We start from the raw sequence: 18,475 nt of genomic DNA on the forward strand, positions 1-18,475 counted from the left end.
CTACAGGTTTCCGACCTCCCACAAACCTTGATAAGGATTCTCACTATCTTGAAATTGAAAGAATGGATCATGTGAAATATCCATAAAGGACATATCGGCCGAAACGGCAGGTCCTGGCCACCCCACTGGCTCCCGCGGAAGTGGATGGTTTGTACCGTTATCAACAGAGCGCAAGTGGCTTCGAGTCCAAGGTTCATTATCTGAGTTTTCCGAAGCCGCTCGATCTTGCAAAGTGCTCGAGTATGGTGGTAGCGCTTGGCCTCCGTCGGATGTATCTACCGCCGTGGCAGAGTGGTGGAAAATCTCAGTTTCAACGGTCACTTTGTCTGAATTTTTGGATGGGGGTGGTGTAAATGAAGCGTCGAAAAGACCATCCCTGGGGGCGAATGAAGCCTTGCTGGAGCCGTGTCGAAGAATGTCCCACATTAGGGCTGTATCTATAGATAGTGTTCGTCGAGCTAGACGGTGATGACTTGCATGAGGACTGACAGCGAATGCTGAATGTATGAGGCCTTGGACTTTTTGATGCTGAATTAAAGTATTAGTAATTGAGCAAAGTTCCCACTTCACTGACAGTGTACATACTAATGCCTGACACCGCGGCCATTTTGTAGCCAAGCCACTTAGAAACTGTGTGCAAGTCTCAAGCCTTCGTTGCGCAGATTCCCTCATTCCCTGGTCTGCAGCGCAGCAATAATAAAGATGAATGGTAGCTGCAATAGCCACCGCATGACAAAGAAAGGGATCGGAAACTTCATAGTCCTTTTCGGTGATCATGTCAATCAGTCGAACAGTCCATGTTGTATGAATAAGAGCCAGCTCAGACGACGTTTTCCAAAAAGTGTTAGGCACAGCAAGTTGCGAAGACTGCTGCGGGCGCCATGAGTACAGAAATGGATGATTGAGTACACTGTGCACAGCATGATAGGTGAACTGGAGGTACAGCCAAGGACTCCAGAATCCTCGGTCACGATGTAAATCCTCTCGCGATTGATCCTGAAATCTCACTGAGTCGTACCGATGGCAAGTGGGGAACTTGGTTTCAATGTCCATTAGGTGAGCCCCAATGATGGAATAGCCAGACTCGACAGACCAAGGAGGCGTGGAGTATCCACTTGCGCAATGCGAAACATATTGTTGAACTTCACTCCAAAGTGTAGCCAGCTGTACCATGTACACCCATATTCCTCCTCGGGAAGTGAATGCGCCGTTTTCCTGCGGTGTTTGCGGTGGTTTCATGCCCATCTCCCGTGGCGAGTCGATGTTGACAGCCATATATTTGGGATTTTGTATGTCCCGTAGCATATTTAGTTGCATACTGTGTGGAGCATAATGCTGCTTAAGAAGATGGATGCTCCAGAATACTCTTCGTTGCGCTTCTAAGGCCGGGTCTAGTTCTCCTTCGTGCATTTCAATGTCAATACCTGCGCACTGAGCCAGATTTGCCGCAAGACCGATATGGAGCCAGACCAGATGGGCATCATTTGCTAGAATAGGTGAGATATGGCATTGGCTAACCAGGAGAGATTCTTACCGATATATTCAGCCAACGTAATAAGGCACAGACTCTTGATTGTTGACAGATCCACAGTGCCTTGAGCAATTCGAAACATGATATAGCTTCGCGCAGCTTCGGCATAATGTCGACACATTTTGTCAGTTCGGCCTTCCAGGAATGGATTGTTTGAATAACGCAGGGCAAGACTGAGAGTTCCAAATATCACCTCGTTGCGACACGTTTCCGGAATTGAAAGCTCATCAGCGTCGAACAACCAAAGAGGTTGTTTATGACAGTATTTAAAGTAAAGAGCAACTCCCTCTGCAACAATACCCTTGGGAGGCATCGAAAAGGGTAACGGGTCATCAATCTGAGGAGTCATCTCGTTCCTAGAGATCCGTCGCTGCGTAAGCGCCTCTTGTATCTCATTTGACTCTGAAGTGTTTTCGCGAATGTGCACCTCGTTTGAGTTCGACCTGGAAATTTCAACTTGGCGGGTTGATCTATCGCAATTAGCTCTCCAACTTGTCTCTTGGAAATATCAGCTCGCACGTTGGTCCTTCCAGCATCATTTCCATTTTCTCCTCAAGCTGTAAAAGCCTCTCTTCCTGCTTGGAATTAACAGTGTACTCTTAATTTCGATGAGAAAGTCTGACTCACCAAAACCCGATCTCCAGACCTCTCCAGTAGTTCATAATGTCTGCTGTATTGGCATGTCTGCTGTAAGCGTGTACATGTGGAGCAAGCGGGCCGCTCCCCTGGACATCGCGTCTTTTTGCGCCTGTGGGATAGTCAGCAAGAGGATTTTGAGACTGGTGTGGAACAAACTAACCTACAGTTTTCGCAGGCCTGATGTGATCTTTTGTGAACCCGATTCATTATAGAAAAACAATTTAAAACAACAAACTTTGGTTTGGTGTCAAGTGTTCTTTAAGAGCGGCGGGGTTATCGGGTCCTGACCCGTGGACCGCGATAACACGCGGGGGTGTAGTAGTAGAAAGGTACCGTATATTGATTACTGTAATACGAACATTTGAACTTTTCTCCCATGCTAATTTGGCTATATCATTCATTATTTATATTCGTATTCATCTGGGGATATCCAAGCTAAAAAATAAGCCTTGAGCTTACCATTCCAATTCTCCATTCCCTCCAGAGCATGATAAACCGGCACAAAACTCAATGTCCTCTGCAGTAGCCTGTCCTGCCGAATGCTGTTGCGCTGGCCAGATCTCCCGTTTCTCACTTCTCTCCTCGTTCCTATGAGAAGCAAGAAGAGCCCGAACTGTATTCTGGAAGTATATCGGGGCACTTTCAAGACGAGGATGCAATTGACCATTGACAAATACCCCAGCATTCAAGTTCTTTTGCGCTGCATTGCAAAGATGCTTATCCTCGTCCAGAACTCGCTTAAAGAAGGAATCGATATACTCAAAGTCCTCATCTGAGGCTTCCTTGTGTCGATATACTTCATATTCCATAGAGCACGTTCCAACAGATGTTGGGACGCATCGCATCATGTAAAAGAAGTGAGGCCTAAATTATTGTTAATTAATTAAGCTTCTTCATTAGGAAGAATACTCACGAGACAGTCATGCACGCGTTTGGGAAATAATAAGTACTGGCATTCTGAATATCCTCCGCCACTTTCCCTTCCTGCGGTCGGGAGAAATGCTGGATGTGTCCAGGTGTTGAGACGGTATAGTAGTATGAAAGATCGGCCAGATTAGCCACGTCGGGATGAGCAACAGTACAATGGTAGCATTCATTGTAATTATCCGCCAGGGTTTTCCAGTTGTAGTTGCCAGTCATCTGCCAAGTGTGGTCGAATTTGTATTCGCTGAAGTCGAATTTCTGGAATCGTTCTTGCTCATCCACGCCCTTGAAGTCTTCTTCCCAGGAAATTGGATTTGGAGATGCGTTCAGATTCACCCAGATAAAGCCTAGCTTGTCGATATGCACATGTACTGGGAATAAACTCTGACTTTGCTTCTCGAAACCTGGGACTTCATCAAACTTGGGTGCCTTGGCCAGCTTTCCGTTGAGGCCGTAGGACCAGCCGTGATACTTGCAAGAGAGGATTTTAGCATTGCCATCCGTCTCTGATATGAGAGGGAATGCTCGGTGGCGGCAGATGTTGTGAAAGCCATTCAGATTGCCTTCCCGGTCAAGACATAAGACAAAAGAGAAACCAGCTTCCTCGACCTTTAGGAAGTCGCCGGCGTTGGAGAAGCGTAGCTTGTGAGTGATCAGGATCCATTTCTTGGAGAAAATAGCCCTTCTTTCCAGTTCGTACATCTCCGGTGAGCGGTACCAAGATGCTGGAAGTGCTTTAAGAGACTCATCTGAAACATTTTGAGATTTCTTGATTGCCGAAGAGGGTCTGTATCCAAACAAAGAAGCAACTGCCGTAGCCATGATGAAGTATGCAGATAAGTTTGATTTGCGACAATCGGGATGTCCTCGGTTGTGATAGGTATATATGCCCCGATTGATTGCATATTTTCGATCATGCGATCATTTACCGTAACAGGCCCCGAACGAGAGATCCCGGCGTGGGGCCGACGGCACGACCACCGTATTGTAACTTCCAAGGTTTCCATATTGAATTCAATGTTCTGGTCACGGAATTTGCGGCGCTGAAAGCCGATCACGTGAAATGCAGCTTCCCCGCTCGTGTATACTTCGTTCTTGAATCGATATCGGCCCGTCTCCGATGGGTGTAATTCATACCTGTAGCTTTTTTTCGTCAATTAGTTAAAATAGATTCATCTCATAACCGGGTCAACTCTCAACGAACTGCCTTCTCCATATTTGGTATACATAATGGGATCGATTGATACTAAGTTTGTTTTGACGGCAGCGGCCCTCGACAAGGCCCTGCCTGATATGCACCCTTCGACAAGAGGAGTTCACGCCGACGACTTCTTTACTCCACACCGAGCTATCGCTCCTGGTATGCACACAGCAGTGAATTTCCGTTACGCACGGGACGCCGAGGACCTAGTTCCAGAAGAAAATAACGATGTAAGCCATGTCATTGCTGTCGAGTAATACTTTTTTCCCGTGTGACGGTACTGATCATATACATGCAAGCCCAACAACCCTAATGATTCTCATGTATATTCCCGCTACACGGCACCCAACTCCAAACGGCTGGAGGTTCTGTTGCGTAGCCTCATGGGCGGCGAAGTGATCACTTATTCAACTGGCCTTTCTGCTTTCCATGCCATGGTGATCCTCCTGAATCCCAAGAAGATATTCATCGGCGACGGGTACCATGGATGCCATGGAGTGCTGGATATTATCCAGAGATTATCGGGGATCCAAAAGCTAGACTTGGCAGACGTCGACCAAGCTGGGCCCGGGGATATTATTCACGTCGAGACACCACTTAATCCGACCGGCGAAGCTCGCAATCTGGCTTATTATCGAGAGAAAGCGACCTTAAAAGGAGCCTATTTGACTGTCGATGCGACGTTTGCCCCCCCTCCGCTCCAAAACCCACTGGACCTTGGTGCTGATATCGTGATGCATAGTGGGACCAAGTATGTTGGTGGCCACTCCGATATGTTGTGTGGTATATTGATCGTTGCTCCTGCACGAGTGAAGGAGGGATGGTTGAAGACATTACACACAGATCGCCAGTACATCGGTAGCGTCATGGGGAGCTTTGAGGGTTGGTTGGGTATTCGGTCTGCGCGCACCATGCAGCTCCGGGTGATGAGACAGGCGGAAACGGCCACGAAGCTTGCTGCATGGTTGCAGGGACAGGCAGAAGATTCAAAGTCTCCAGTCTCGAAAGTTGTGAGCAAGGTTCAACACGCTTCGCTTCAGAAAGAGGACTTGGATGATGGATGGCTTCAAAAGCAGATGCCCGGAGGCTTTGGGCCCGTCTTCTCTATCTGGACTCATAATCCAGAGCATGCACGTCACCTGCCCAGCCGGATGTTTGTGTTCCAGCATGCAACGAGTCTTGGAGGCGTGGAAAGTTTGATGGAGTGGCGTACGATGAGTGATGCTGGATGCGATAAGCGGTTGCTGCGGGTCAGCTGTGGTATCGAAGAATTTGAAGATTTAAAGGCCGACGTTCTGCAAGGAATGGAGTCACTGCTGCGTGATTTCCCATGCTAGAACCCAGTGAGGACAATTGCGTTCCAAAGTTGATGTATTTTGATTTTAATACCAAGAATGGATATAAGACAAGGGGTATTCCATTTCACCGTAATACTGAACGCTTTTGCAACAAGGAAAGATAATTATTTCCGAGCTCACTTGAGCACCGAAAGAATGATCGTAAGGGAACACATATGTCGCTCACATGGCAGCAGCTCCCGAGATTGAGTCATAGTTATTTAAAAGAGCTTCAACATTTAAAGCATAGCTCAATCTTTTTGAGGTAGTCCAAGGGACTCATGAGGGCGAGCTCGGTATTTCGCATAAATCCTATCCCTAAAGAAAAACGATAAAAATGATGATAACGACGCTGATTTTTATACGGTCCTGCAGTTTTGTCTGGATGGCCTAGGCTGTTTCTCGACACTTATAGAGACCAAAAATCTCGTATTCATGGAGGTCGAGGTCCACTAGTGGCACTGATTTTATGAAGTTGTTGGAGTCTGAACCGTTTTGAGAAAAATGGAAATAAAAGTATAATTGGCGCGTCTTAGTATGCTTATTAAGTCGCCTTTGACGTCAGTCTGAGCGCGTGTAGAATGAGGCTACTAGAGGTGGTTGCATACTGTAGTTAGATCATTTGGCAGAATACCATGAGGCGGTGGGGAACGGTAAAGGAAATTCTATAGCCAGATCGCCGGTCACCTGACCGGCAATCTACCGAGTCTGAACGTACTATCTATGACCATTGAACGTGTCAATGATCAATGCATACCCCTCAGTTCAGTTCGGATTACAGCACCGGATATGGATAGAAACATGTGGAGTATATCAAGCATCACGTGGACGGTCAATGATCGTGGACACCGTGCTCAATGAAACCAAGACAAACCATAAAGTTGAAGTCAATTGATTGCATTTACGCATAGATATCACTTTACAAACACAATGCAACAAGAAATGGAACAATTTGACGTCGCTGTCGTTGGACTTGGCGTCCTTGGAAGTGGTGCGGCCTACTATGCTGCCCAGAAAGGTGCAAAAGTGATTGGATTTGAGCAGTTCGAGCTCGGTCATGTCCGAGGAGCTTCTCATGACACTTCACGCATTGTCCGAACTTCAAATTTTGCACCCGAATACGTCGCCCTCGCCAAATCAGCCTATAAGGACTGGGCCGAGCTTGAAAATGTGACCGGATACAAGATGTTAACGACGACTGGGGGTGTGGTATTCTTTGCACCAGATTCACCTACCCCGGCAAGTGATTTCACGAGAAGCCTCGACATTCAAAACGTCCCCTATGAAACACTTGATGCGCAAGAGGTAAAGAAACGATGGCCCCAGTTCGACATTGCTGATAACGTCACTACTGTATTCACGGCCGACTCGGGGATCGCTCACGCCGCGAAGACTGTCAGCACTTTGCAAACGTTGGCACGGTCCCAGGGTGCCATTCTGAAAGATAATACGCCTGTGCACCGCGTTACTCCCCAGGCCTCTGGTGGTGTTGTGATTGAGACGCCAAAGGGACGATTCTGGGCCAAGAAAGTGATTCTCACCACAGATGCATGGATCAACAAACTCCTTGCGCCTCTCTCGGTGCATATCCCAGTTTCGGTCATGCAGGAGCAGATCACGTATTATAAACCTACCGACCCCTCTGCCTTCGAGACTGATAAGCTCCCTGTATGGATCTGGATGGGGGCCCATTGTTTTTATGGATTCCCGAGCTACGGCGAGCCAACTATCAAAGCGGGTCGCGATACCTCGAACAACTTCATGACCCCCGAAGAGCGAACATTCGTTCACTCGCCACAGCTGCTGGACCAGCTCACGTCTTTCATGAATAGCTTCATGCCGGACAAGGAACGCACTCCACTTCGCACGGTGACTTGCCAGTATACGATCACCCCTGATCGGCAGTTTATCATCAGTCCGCTCGAAAGATACTCGGACATCATTGTTGGCTTGGGTGCGGCTCATGCTTTCAAATTTGCGCCTGCATTTGGCCGCGTTCTGGCAGAGTTGGCGGTCGATGGCCGAACTAATGAGGATATCTCGAAATGGGGGATACCTGCGGTTGCAACTCTCAACAGCAAGCTCTGATGATCGTGATGATGGAAATAGTATTTGAGATTTTCATATCTGTCGATAGAACCACATTGGGCTGCAATGAGATGTCTTCTTTCATCTGGTAGAATCCACGGCCAATCTATCTCATCAGTAGACACCTAAAAGTCTGCAAAGGACCCTGACTCTATCAAACATGACCAGTCTGTCTCTTCGTAACTCACCCCCAATCCAAGCATTTGACGTTCACTATTCAAGGTGGGAAACATCATGCTGGTGTCAAAATCCGTCCCTGGTAGTTGGTGCTCCATTTCTGGCTCGAGACTGATACTGGCTACAGAATCGACTTGATTGCTCTGAGACACAGGAGCAGTGGTAGTGTTCTCTTTTGAGGATTCTCTCTTTTCGACGCATACACTCGACGCAATACGACGATCAGCTCTGGGGGATCAATAACTCCGCCCTGTTGAATCTCAGTCTGCTCACGGGCATCCCAGGCTTTGAGTATAGTCTGCCCAAAGGCGGTATGCATAGGGCTTTTCAACTTGCTGACCAAGCCTCGATGCTCGTGGTTACTGCAAATAGCTTTCCATGCGCGCTCACAAAGCGGCCCTGTCGTACGCTGACGTAGTTCGGTCATAAGGAAGAACAGTCCTGGGATGGGTGCTTGAAATTGGGTATACCAGAGGAAATCACGATGTTCATCTGTGGTGTAGATCTTATCGTCGCATTCTATCATCTTCACAGCAGCCATGAAGATATCTTCTCGCTCTTGTTTGGGCAGTTCTGTTGTCGGGATATTCCTGCTCATGAATTCTACCACACGAAGCTTGTAGAGCGAAATTCGTGCCGTAAGTAGGGTTAAATGCTGTATAGGACTTCCGGGGTCACAGTATTTCAGGTATGTTGATTCAATAAAGACACAATAGTCATCTAGACTGCGAGAGAGGGATGTTTTCCTTTCAGGGACATCAAAACTGGATGGTGGTACAAGGGGCTGTTTATTCTGTCGATTCTTCGCTATATATGGGCCGGGTCGCATGCCGTTTGGGCTAGCTGCAACTTAAAGTTCCACGCAAGTGAGACAGAACAGCATTTCGGTTGAGGTTGTGTACGGGTCAGGGGGCGCTTTAGTGTACTTGTGTAAATCTGTATCATTGACATTGAGTGGAAGTCGACAGTCAATTCGGGAGGATGATAAAGCTGTGATAGTAGACCCTATCAATTCAGCTATGCGCTTGTCAAGGATAGCCAGTTGCCACCAAAGTCGTCTTCGCTGCTCTGCCTCAAATGGTGGAAGTCCAAATTGAGCGCCATCTCGATGTAGACCAAGACGAGTAGCTACACGTACCGCAATACCGATCAAGCAAAAAAGAGAGCGCGGGTCAACGAAGTGACATATGCTGAGCTATATATTATAGGAATTAGCATCGAGGCAAATATATCTGGCCACTTAAGGACTAATCCCGAACGAGCAATAGAGGAATCTAGAACAAGGCAGATATGATAGCAAGGCTTACAAGGTGTAAGAGAAAAGCTTGCAACGTCACCAGATCAGTTGATCGCATAAACGTGGCATTGATGAGAGCTTGCTGTGAAGCGGCATGATAACGACCCAATAAAGCACGCTTCGAGTCCCCGAAAGCTACCTGGACTTCGTCATTCGTCATAGAGGTCACCGATATAAGTTATCTGGAAAACATCAAGGCCTCAAGTGGCTTGGAAGTTTTGGCAAGGCCGGTGCTGGCTTCGACGATCTGGTTTTGCAGGGAAGGCACATGGCTGATCTTCAGAAGAGGATTGACATTGTTGAGGTAGACCAGCCACAGTTGGAATATTTGGATTGCCGGCGGATGAAGATGAGTAAGTCGACATGTTGAGCCTCCTGCCATGAAGGGAAACCCATCATTATTATGATAGATTGTATCAAAGCGTGGTAAATTGTGGACTGATCTTGTTCATCATCATCAGAGCCACGAAGCATATCATGGTGAGTTCGGTACTAATTTTAATATGAGCATCTCAATATAGATGTAGATCAGGGATGAATGGATTAACCTCGTCATAGTATGCAAACTATTTGAAACTTCTGCATTAAGTCAACACTCGGAACCGAAAAACAAGGAAATATGCAAACCTTTTCCTATTTACTTCGCGAGAATCAGCAGCCTTGGGTGGATAAACACCCGGTGAGGCACTCTCCGACACGTTTCGCTCCTGATCATCCAGGATCGAATTGAAATCTACACCATGCCGAATCATAAGTGCCTCGTACTTCTTCAAGCGATCGATCAAATCATCTCCCTGGATCTTTCGCTTCTTTCATCGGGCTGGTTGTGAGGGCGCAATCTTGCACTCAACCTGTGCTCGAACACAAGCTGTGCAGGGTTTCTGTTGATCACATCGAACCTTGCGTTGCTGGCACAGAATACAAGAATGACCTCGTGTCAAGCTCATGGGGTAAAATCCGACTTTATTGTAAAGATTGTAGCTCAATGAGCGTGAATTGATGATCGGGGAGAATGGGTGAACTCGGTCCCGAAATATGACGTCGGGACCGACAGTCTTTTTGTCCGCTAAACCGAACATGGTAGTATGAGTACATAGTATAAATATGAATCTTAAATGAACTGCGCTCACTGGGCTTCTTAAATCCCGGATAAAACTTGTTATTAGATATCGGAATGTTATGTCTCTTCTAAACCTGGAACAGGCCAGATTCCCTTGCTTGGAAGCCACAGGAATGTGAATTCAATCCCCGCTAACTACTGTATAATTCTCAACCTACTCCCATCTGCACTTTCAAGTTTTCTACTGTCAGATATCATGACTGGACCTACACGGTTAGAGAAAGCTGATTCCGAGATAGAAAATCAAGATGAGCCAGAGCAACCACGCCCCTTCTCACCACCACGAGGACTACCTGGAGGCCCTGCAGAGAGCCAATACCAGCCCAAGACACTTCAATTCTGGCTAATAATCCTATGCAACTTCTTATCGCTATTACTTGTCGCATTAGACCGAACAATCATCGCAACGGCCATCCCTCGCATCACCGACGAATTCCACAGCCTGGGCGATATTGGCTGGTATGGATCCGCCTATATGCTAGCCAGTGCGTCCGCACAGCTACTTTTTGGACGAATTTACAAATTCTACAATATGAAATGGGTGTTCCTTTCTTCAGTTCTTCTTTTCGAAATTGGGTCAGCAATCTGCGGCGCTGCTCCTACCTCCAACGCCTTTATTGCAGGACGTGCTATTGCGGGATTTGCTTCCGCCGGGATCTTCTCTGGGTGTATGTTGATCATCATCCTCATGGTACCTCTTCACAAGCGGCCGATGTATCAAGGTTTGTTTGGGGCTGTTTTTGGAATTGCTTCGGTTATGGGTCCACTTGTTGGTGGAGCTTTCACCACGAGTGTAACTTGGAGGTAAGTTTTCGGGGAAAAAAAAGAAATAGAAAGAAAGAAAGAAACTTGGAAACAGATCGCTCACTAAACACGGTTACAGGTGGTGTTTCTATATCAATCTTCCCATCGGAGGAGCTGGTCTGGTAGCTATGACCTGGATCTGGCACCCGCCAAAAGTCCAGCATGAATCTGGTCCAATTCTAATGCAAATCAAACGCCTGGACCCCCTGGGGATGATTTTCTTTATACCGGCAATGGTCTGTCTCCTTCTAGCTTTCCAATGGGGAGGTTCAACATACGCGTGGAGTAGTGGTCGCATCATTGCGTTATTTACCATGTTCGGCATCTTGATTCTCATCTTCGCGGCCATTCAAGTTTGGAAGCCTGAGACAGCCACGATCCCTGCAAGGGTTATCACTCAACGCAGTATCTTCCGTGCCGCGGTATTCCTCTTTTTCACCTCCAGCTCCATGATTATGATGATTTACTATGTTCCAATTTGGTGTAAGTGATGATCTATCAAATACATGAGAATGGGGCATTAACTTCAAGCCAGTTCAAACCGTCAAGCTGGTCAATCCTGTCAAGTCTGGCATCTATACACTACCACTCGTCCTCAGTCTCGTCGTTGCAAGTTTTATTGGCGGCCTAGCCACGCAAAAAATCGGATACTATGTTCCAGTCATGTACATCGGCCCAAGCCTCATGGCGATAGGACTAGGTCTCATGACCACCTTCGACCTCAATACTGGCTCATCACACTGGATCGGTTATCAATTTCTATTCGGATCTGGGCTCGGCCTCACAATGCAGATTACTGGACTGGTGGTTCAACGGATTCTGCCACCACAGGATATCTCGATTGGCACTGCGCTGATGTTCTTCGTCCAGCAAATTGGTGGGAGTATTTTCGCCACGGTCGGACAAACAATTCTAAGTAATATACTCGGTTCGCATCTGAGTGGGATTCCAGGCCTTGACACGGCATTGGTTGTCAATCAAGGAGCGACCAACTTAGGATCCGTGGTGCCTTCGCGTGATATTGTGGTAGTTCAACGGGCGTATAACGATGCCTGTAGGAGAATTTTCTTCACGGCTCTAGGGCTTATATTCGTATCTTTGATCAGCGCGTGTGGTATGGAGTGGAAGAGTATCAAGAAAGGCAAAAATGGTCAAGGTGGTCCGGAGCACGCAGAAGACAGTAATGATGCTGGCAAGTCAGACGAATCTAGCCAGCCACTGCCAAAACGGACTGAAAGAAGTTGAGATGAGAACCTCCTATAGGAGATTACCTGCATATAGCTCTTCTCAATGTCTTCATTACTGCATGTTCGAAATTCCACAAAAGCGGGAATTGATTGTCTTTCATCTAGTATTGTAATCAAATGAGATATCCGTCTATCCAGTAACCATACAAACACCGGCTTAGAAATTTTCAAGTATGCAAATCAACTCCCCCTTCGTGCTATAATCATATCGAGACCAATTTCAGCCTATCAATGGCTGATATACTGGAATATAGCCGAGACATCTCGTTCGCCAGCTTCCTGTCGCATAAGTAAGTCTTGAGTCTGGCCCAGTGGCCCCTGCTCTCCGGAGTTGACCAAGTGATTCCATGTGCTTGTATCGCCATAAAGCATAGCAGGGGCCTTGATAAACTGCGTTCCATCCGGTCGGCAACGTTTGCACTTGAAGGTGTCGTGTGTATCACTACGAGTCTCTGGTTTAAACTGGAAAAGCTCTCGTAATGACTCCAAGGAGAAATGCCGCTCAACGTCCTCTGCTGAGTCCACGACACAAGACGAAAGAGATTGCTTGTGTGACTGGCGCTGGAAGATCTTCTCTTCGATCGATCCAGTTGCAATGAAGCGATAAACAAAACAATCCTTCTTTTGGCCGTCTCGCCACACACGGGCCAAGGCCTGCTGGTCGGCAGCAGGATTCCAGTCAGGGTCGAACAAGACAAGTCGATTCGCACCAATCAAGTTCAGACCACATCCACCAGCCTTACTACTGAGGAGGAATACGAACTCAGGGCCATCGGGATCATTGAATTTGTCGACCAGCTTTGTTCGCTTCTTGATGGGCATAGTGCCATCCAGCCGCAAATTCCCATAACCCCGGGATCGGCAAAGTCGCTCAAACAAATCCAAAGTCTGGGTGTAGTTACTGATAAGGACAATCTTGTCGTTGGTATCTTGACGGATCCGAGCAAGCATACGGTCAAGTACCATCATTTTTCCAGAATACCAGCTTTTTACTTCTCTGTCGCGTCCTCGAGCCTCTGGTGGAGTGAAATCCTCAGGGTATGCGTGTTCACACCCTGGAAGATCCTTTTGAAGATCCAAAAGATCCGGATGATTACAGAGTTTCTTCAAGATACCAATGGCTTTCAATGGCTGGCTGCCTTTGCCTCGTAGCAGACTTCGAATCTCCGGACTCTGGATAAAGTGATTGTACAGGTCCAGTTGGAACGGAGCCATATTGCAGAACACAACGTGCTCGTATTTGAGAGGTAGGTATTTTGATAAGAGCTCGTTGCTTCGGCGAATGATGAATTTGTTCACAATGCCGGATAGCTCTGTGAGACGTTCATCACCGAGTTTTCGGGCTTCTTCTGTACCTGCGGCATCTCGGCCGCGCAGAATGGGCAACTCGAATCTCTTGCGAAATTCGGCTTGTGATCCCAGCAGATTGGGGTTGGCAAAGTGAAGCAGAGAAAAATACTCCGATAGGTCGTTCTGGATGGGTGTGCCGGAAAGAATGACTCGACGGTTTACATTGAGGCTGTTCAACGCTGTCCACGTCAAACTATCCTTATTCTTCAGTCGATGGCCCTCATCACATAGCAAAAGCCCAATCGGCGTGTCCTTCAACGCATCCACATACATGCGGAGGGTTTCATAAGAGACGATGAGAATAGGCCGAACGATTCCGCGACCCGATGCAACTGCCCATTGTTTTATTTGAAGAGTTAGCTCAGCCTTGGAGGCTTTGCCATCGATTGCAAAGGGGGTTGTCGCATCTTTTCCAAGCCATTTTCCTACCAAAAAATGTCAGCTAGGCTTTCAAGTGCCTATTTGTTAACCACCGACCTAGTTCATTTGCCCAGTTTCCAACTAAACTAGACGGACAGGCGATCACACATTTTTGGATAGTAGTTTTGCCAGCCTCTGGGTCCTGCTTGATCAAAGTCCACATCAAGGCGATACATTGAAGCTAGAAACGTCAGTTGGAGAACAGAATTTGGAAATTACATCTTCAGCATACCGTTTTACCCAACCCCATACCATCTGCCATGATACAACCATTGGCATTCTTGTCAACCATTCCAGTTGTACATCGGTACATGAACTAGAAAACACAGGATGTTAATTTGCAGTCCGCAATGGGAGCTTTGGGGTAATGTAGTACCTTCACACCCTCCACTTGATGTGGTCGCAGGACCTTCGCCAGTCTCGGATCTATGACCACCGGCACCTTCGGCCGCTTTTCCACTTTTTTCTTCAGACCAAGAATATCTGCCAAGCTCTTATGTACCAGCGGTTCCTCCAATTTCGGGGCGTCGTCTTCCTTTGGTACTTCCACATCTTTGGGGATGGGCTCTTCGATATCATCGATAGTCGGATCATAGAGTACAATTGCAAGCTCACCACTGGGATCATGCAGTGGTTTAACAACAAATGTCGCGCCCTGCCGCATTCCCAGAGTCGGCGCAGCGCGACCACTGCTGTACTCGCCAGTGGATTTGTTGATAAGAGGAATGGAGAACTTCTGTCTGAAGGCTGCGTCCTTATCCTTGGGCTTAAACACGGGGAACTTGTTTACCTCTCGCGTTGCCAGCGCCAATCGATCCTCGTTTGTGTATGGCTTCTCCGCTCCATCCTCTGTGCTGCCGTCGGCATCTGCGTAGTTGACCTTTCGTCGCTTTCTTGTTGGTTTTTCTGACACACGCGTGTAGGTCGCAGATCCTGGGCACTTGAATGGTTTCGAAAGTCGGTCTAACGAGTTTATTGACTTGGGCTGCAGTGGTGTTTTGGCTCCACCTTCGGTCGCGGGCGCGGCTGGCCGGGCACGATACCTTGAATTTGTTAACACGGGTCAAGAGAGGGTGGACAGAGACATACATGATCACAATTAGTCAATATCACAATGTACACCAAATCATTTGTACACAAAAAAACTCCCAGGTGTTCCTGGTGGCAAATGGAAGGTGATCGACGCGTTCACTCAGCCAAGACTCGCGCCTGCTTACAACACCAAAGTGCCACGGACTCACGTGATCCATATATCACCCCGCCGAGGCCCAACCTTAAACCGAACCCGAAATAGGAACTGTGGAGAATGGGATTCTTACACATATCTACGATAACAAGCTGGATGGGATCAGATTTTTGGGCAGGATACCTTAGTGGTGCCCTTGGGATTATCATTGGAAACCCGTTCGATGTGGTCAAAGTTCGGTTACAGGCAGGCAATGCGGCTCATATCCAGCCATCCCACCTATCCGGAATTGAGAGGGCTAGCTCGCTTGTTCGAGGTTGGTTTGCATTCACGATAAATTTCCCAAATCTGTGTTAAGTTATGCTAATTTTATAATTAGGTGCAGCAGCCCCGATCCTGGGATATGGTGCGCTCAATGCAGTTCTCTTTATGACATACAATCGGTTGCTGATGGCTATGGATCACTCGGTTGTGGACCCCACCAACCCTGCGGGGACGTCTTTGTATAAAATATGGATTGCTGGTGCCGCAGGCGGACTGACCAGCTGGATGATCTCTGCTCCAACTGAGTTCATCAAATGTCGAGCACAAATGGACTCTCGTCCGGAGGTTTCATCATGGTCGGTCGCTAAGGATATATATCGCCACCGTGGTTGGCGAGGACTCTACTATGGAGGAGGCGTCACAAGCGCTAGAGATGCAATTGGCTATGGATTCTAGTAAGACAAAACTCCGATCAACTGATCGTCCCTTACTCTTTTCAGACCTTGCGTTCAATAATGTTCGCTGGTAACTAACGAATATTTCCATAGTTTCTGGTCTTATGAGCTATGTAAGCGCTTTATGACATATGAAAATGAAACTTCCAACCAGGCAGCTATGAATGTTCTCCTTTGTGGTGGTATTGCCGGTATTGTGACTTGGGGTTCTGTCTTCCCTCTGGACATGATTAAGACTAGACTCCAAGCGCAGACGATGCATGACATGCACGACGTGCATACTCTTCCGGGGTCTGCAGAGCGCCAACCTCTTTTACGCCCGCGTCAGACACTGACCACATTTCAAATTGCGAAAGAGACCTATCGAGCTGAAGGCTTGAGACCCTTTTACAGAGGATTGGGTGTCTGTAGTATACGAGCCTTCATTGTGAATGCCGTTCAAGTGAGTTGACTATCTTTCTTATAGTTATCTGATTGGCTGATTCTAATGCTGCAACTAGTGGGCGGCATATGAGTGGCTGATGAAAAGTTTTAATCAGCCTTTGAGCCTCGAGGTCCAAAGTATCTAGATGTCTACACCTACTTTTACATAACCATGGAAACCGTGGGGGGTCCCAAACAATGAACATATACCGAAAACCCATTCAGGTTAGACCTTTTTATTTGGTATTGAGGGATTTCTATTGGAATTATTACTCCGGGGTATTTGCCAGGAAAGGGGGTAAATTTCGTTGACGCCGTTGTTTCATCCGAGAACCGGCTGTTTCGCGGTCCCGCAAACCGGCAGAACACAGACCCGGCGGTTTTCGGCATATAAAAAATTCACCTCACGTGAGTGACTCCACCTTGGAAGGTGCAGTAGTCAAGTTGGCATGGGGATCATGCTCGAATGTTCATGTTTTGATGGCCTTGACCAGACCGAAGCTCGAGGGCGATGAGGTTTCCTGCCTCTTGGGTGGCTTTTGCCTTTTGGTGTGGCCATGCAAGGCCGTGTTCAGATCTCCATCTCTGTGTCTTTTTGAGGCCGCTTGCCGTTATCGACGCCCAGGCCGATGACAGCCTCGGCGATCTTTTGGGAGTGAGGCTCTTCTTTCAAGATGCGGACTCTGTCAAATTCGATCGTTAGCGACCATTCGTGTAGGTTGAAACACATCCAAACTCACCTCCGCTTGTGGTTCTTGCCCTTGGTGTGCGCCTTCAAGTTGTATTCACTTTCAAACCACTTGGAGCATTCCATGCAGAAATGCTGTCCCAGACCAGGGAGGTCTTCTACATCCTTGGTCTCCTTGTAAATCTCGAGGTGACGGGGCGATTTGATATCGGCGATGACCTGGTCGTAGTCTCTGTCAATGTAAATTAGCATTTGCGCACTTCACTTGGGAGGACCCTGTATTTTTAATCAGGCATTGTAAATTGTACCTTGTGCGACGCTTATTCTTGATTTTGCGCAAAGCACCCATTTTTGCTGGACTTCGGCTTGCTGGCCGACTTGAAAAATTGAAGATCGAGTGTTTCGAGACAAAAAAAGTTATCACCGATTTCCGGAGTGATAATGGGGCGTAGGTGGGGAACGGGACAAGCGCCAGGAAAGAACGAAGGGCAAAAGTTGGGTAGGGAAAAAATTCCGCTGACTGAGTGGAGCAAGCGAGCGATTGTAACACGACGACCTTGATTGGCTTCCATTGCTTGGCTGGGAAGGGGCGGGAGCGGTCGGCACGCCTCGGCTCTAGTGCGGATGTGTAATTTATTCCGTATTTTACAAGATGTATTTTAATATGTTTTTATCCCTATGACGTTTGCATTCGCGGCATGCTGCTCCGGCCCTATTGCGGAGGGTGTTACTGTTCTGAGACAACATCACTACCTAAAAAGGCCAGATATGAATAATGGGAATGTATTAAAACGAACCATAGAAGTTATAATATCTATATATGGAAATCTAATACAGACTAGTTGCTAATATATGGATTTGATGTTTAATCCAAGCCACTCCCCTTGATGCGGAAGGGTGATCGTGATCTTCAGCCCACATGTAATGATTACCTTGTGGATGAAAATGGGGAAGATGCCGAGCCCTGGAGTAAATATTGTACCCGAGTCAAGTCCCTTGGCCCGATTCCGAAAAGTAATGTTTAACCTGCTTGTTAAGTTGAGATTATTGATTGTTTGTAATTGCAAGCTCCGTGATTGGTGGCCCGCTTTGGGCCCCGTCACATGCAGCGTATTGCCATTACACCAATATCGGCATGAGTTGATGACTTTCAACCTGCAATTAGAGAAACAATGGATGTGATATTGCATACGAAAAGATAGCCAGAAGCTCCAGTAGCCCATGAATTAGAGATCCCGATTTTTGTCACCACTCTACCTGCAGGGACATGTGGGAAAAACCCCTCATGGATCGGAATACTCAAAGTTGTGGACGAGCGCATGCG

The 18,475-nt window shown here is 47.4% G+C and overlaps 9 protein-coding genes across 9 annotated transcripts; 4 read left to right on the forward strand and 5 right to left on the reverse strand.

The window, feature by feature from the left end:
* N7520_000927 (fungal specific transcription factor domain-containing protein) lies at window positions 1-1,880 on the reverse strand (the record flags this gene model as incomplete). The annotated part of the gene is made up of 3 exons (XM_057134862.1): window positions 1-528; window positions 586-1,487; window positions 1,535-1,880. The coding sequence occupies 3 exons, from the start codon at window positions 1,878-1,880 to the stop codon at window positions 1-3; spliced, it is 1,776 nt and encodes a 591-aa protein (XP_057000798.1).
* A 745-nt stretch (window positions 1,881-2,625) lies between these two features.
* Window positions 2,626-3,916, reverse strand: N7520_000928 (iron-sulfur cluster-binding protein, rieske family domain protein; the record flags this gene model as incomplete). The annotated part of the gene is made up of 2 exons (XM_057134863.1): window positions 2,626-3,034; window positions 3,084-3,916. 2 exons carry the CDS (start codon window positions 3,914-3,916, stop codon window positions 2,626-2,628), a joined length of 1,242 nt encoding a protein of 413 aa, XP_057000799.1.
* Window positions 3,917-4,324: 408 nt separating this feature from the next.
* N7520_000929 (cystathionine beta-lyase) lies at window positions 4,325-5,632 on the forward strand (the record flags this gene model as incomplete). The annotated part of the gene is made up of 2 exons (XM_057134864.1): window positions 4,325-4,525; window positions 4,595-5,632. 2 exons carry the CDS (start codon window positions 4,325-4,327, stop codon window positions 5,630-5,632), a joined length of 1,239 nt encoding a protein of 412 aa, XP_057000800.1.
* Window positions 5,633-6,562: 930 nt separating this feature from the next.
* N7520_000930 (putative sarcosine oxidase) lies at window positions 6,563-7,720 on the forward strand (the record flags this gene model as incomplete). The annotated part of the gene is made up of 1 exon (XM_057134865.1): window positions 6,563-7,720. The coding sequence occupies one exon, from the start codon at window positions 6,563-6,565 to the stop codon at window positions 7,718-7,720; it is 1,158 nt and encodes a 385-aa protein (XP_057000801.1).
* A 298-nt stretch (window positions 7,721-8,018) lies between these two features.
* Window positions 8,019-8,726, reverse strand: N7520_000931 (transcription factor domain-containing protein; the record flags this gene model as incomplete). The annotated part of the gene is made up of 1 exon (XM_057134866.1): window positions 8,019-8,726. The coding sequence occupies one exon, from the start codon at window positions 8,724-8,726 to the stop codon at window positions 8,019-8,021; it is 708 nt and encodes a 235-aa protein (XP_057000802.1).
* Window positions 8,727-10,510: 1,784 nt separating this feature from the next.
* N7520_000932 (MDR family MFS transporter) lies at window positions 10,511-12,363 on the forward strand (the record flags this gene model as incomplete). The annotated part of the gene is made up of 3 exons (XM_057134867.1): window positions 10,511-11,118; window positions 11,198-11,601; window positions 11,654-12,363. The coding sequence occupies 3 exons, from the start codon at window positions 10,511-10,513 to the stop codon at window positions 12,361-12,363; spliced, it is 1,722 nt and encodes a 573-aa protein (XP_057000803.1).
* Window positions 12,364-12,593: 230 nt separating this feature from the next.
* N7520_000933 (DNA-dependent ATPase RAD54) lies at window positions 12,594-15,177 on the reverse strand (the record flags this gene model as incomplete). The annotated part of the gene is made up of 4 exons (XM_057134868.1): window positions 12,594-14,140; window positions 14,193-14,316; window positions 14,368-14,451; window positions 14,512-15,177. Coding segments are annotated over 4 exons (2,421 nt in total), but the record flags the coding sequence as incomplete, so codon positions are not given.
* Window positions 15,178-15,477: 300 nt separating this feature from the next.
* Window positions 15,478-16,609, forward strand: N7520_000934 (uncharacterized protein; the record flags this gene model as incomplete). The annotated part of the gene is made up of 4 exons (XM_057134869.1): window positions 15,478-15,637; window positions 15,701-16,040; window positions 16,134-16,482; window positions 16,541-16,609. 4 exons carry the CDS (start codon window positions 15,478-15,480, stop codon window positions 16,607-16,609), a joined length of 918 nt encoding a protein of 305 aa, XP_057000805.1.
* Window positions 16,610-17,034: 425 nt separating this feature from the next.
* On the reverse strand, window positions 17,035-17,500 carry N7520_000935 (putative C2H2 finger domain protein; the record flags this gene model as incomplete). The annotated part of the gene is made up of 3 exons (XM_057134870.1): window positions 17,035-17,146; window positions 17,204-17,383; window positions 17,460-17,500. The coding sequence occupies 3 exons, from the start codon at window positions 17,498-17,500 to the stop codon at window positions 17,035-17,037; spliced, it is 333 nt and encodes a 110-aa protein (XP_057000806.1).
* Window positions 17,501-18,475: the final 975 nt, after the last annotated feature.

The sequence above is a fragment of the Penicillium odoratum genome (genome assembly GCF_028828045.1).
Source record: "Penicillium odoratum strain IBT 22623 chromosome Unknown utg000001l_segment0_segment0, whole genome shotgun sequence".
Classification (NCBI taxonomy): Eukaryota; Fungi; Ascomycota; class Eurotiomycetes; order Eurotiales; family Aspergillaceae; genus Penicillium; species Penicillium odoratum.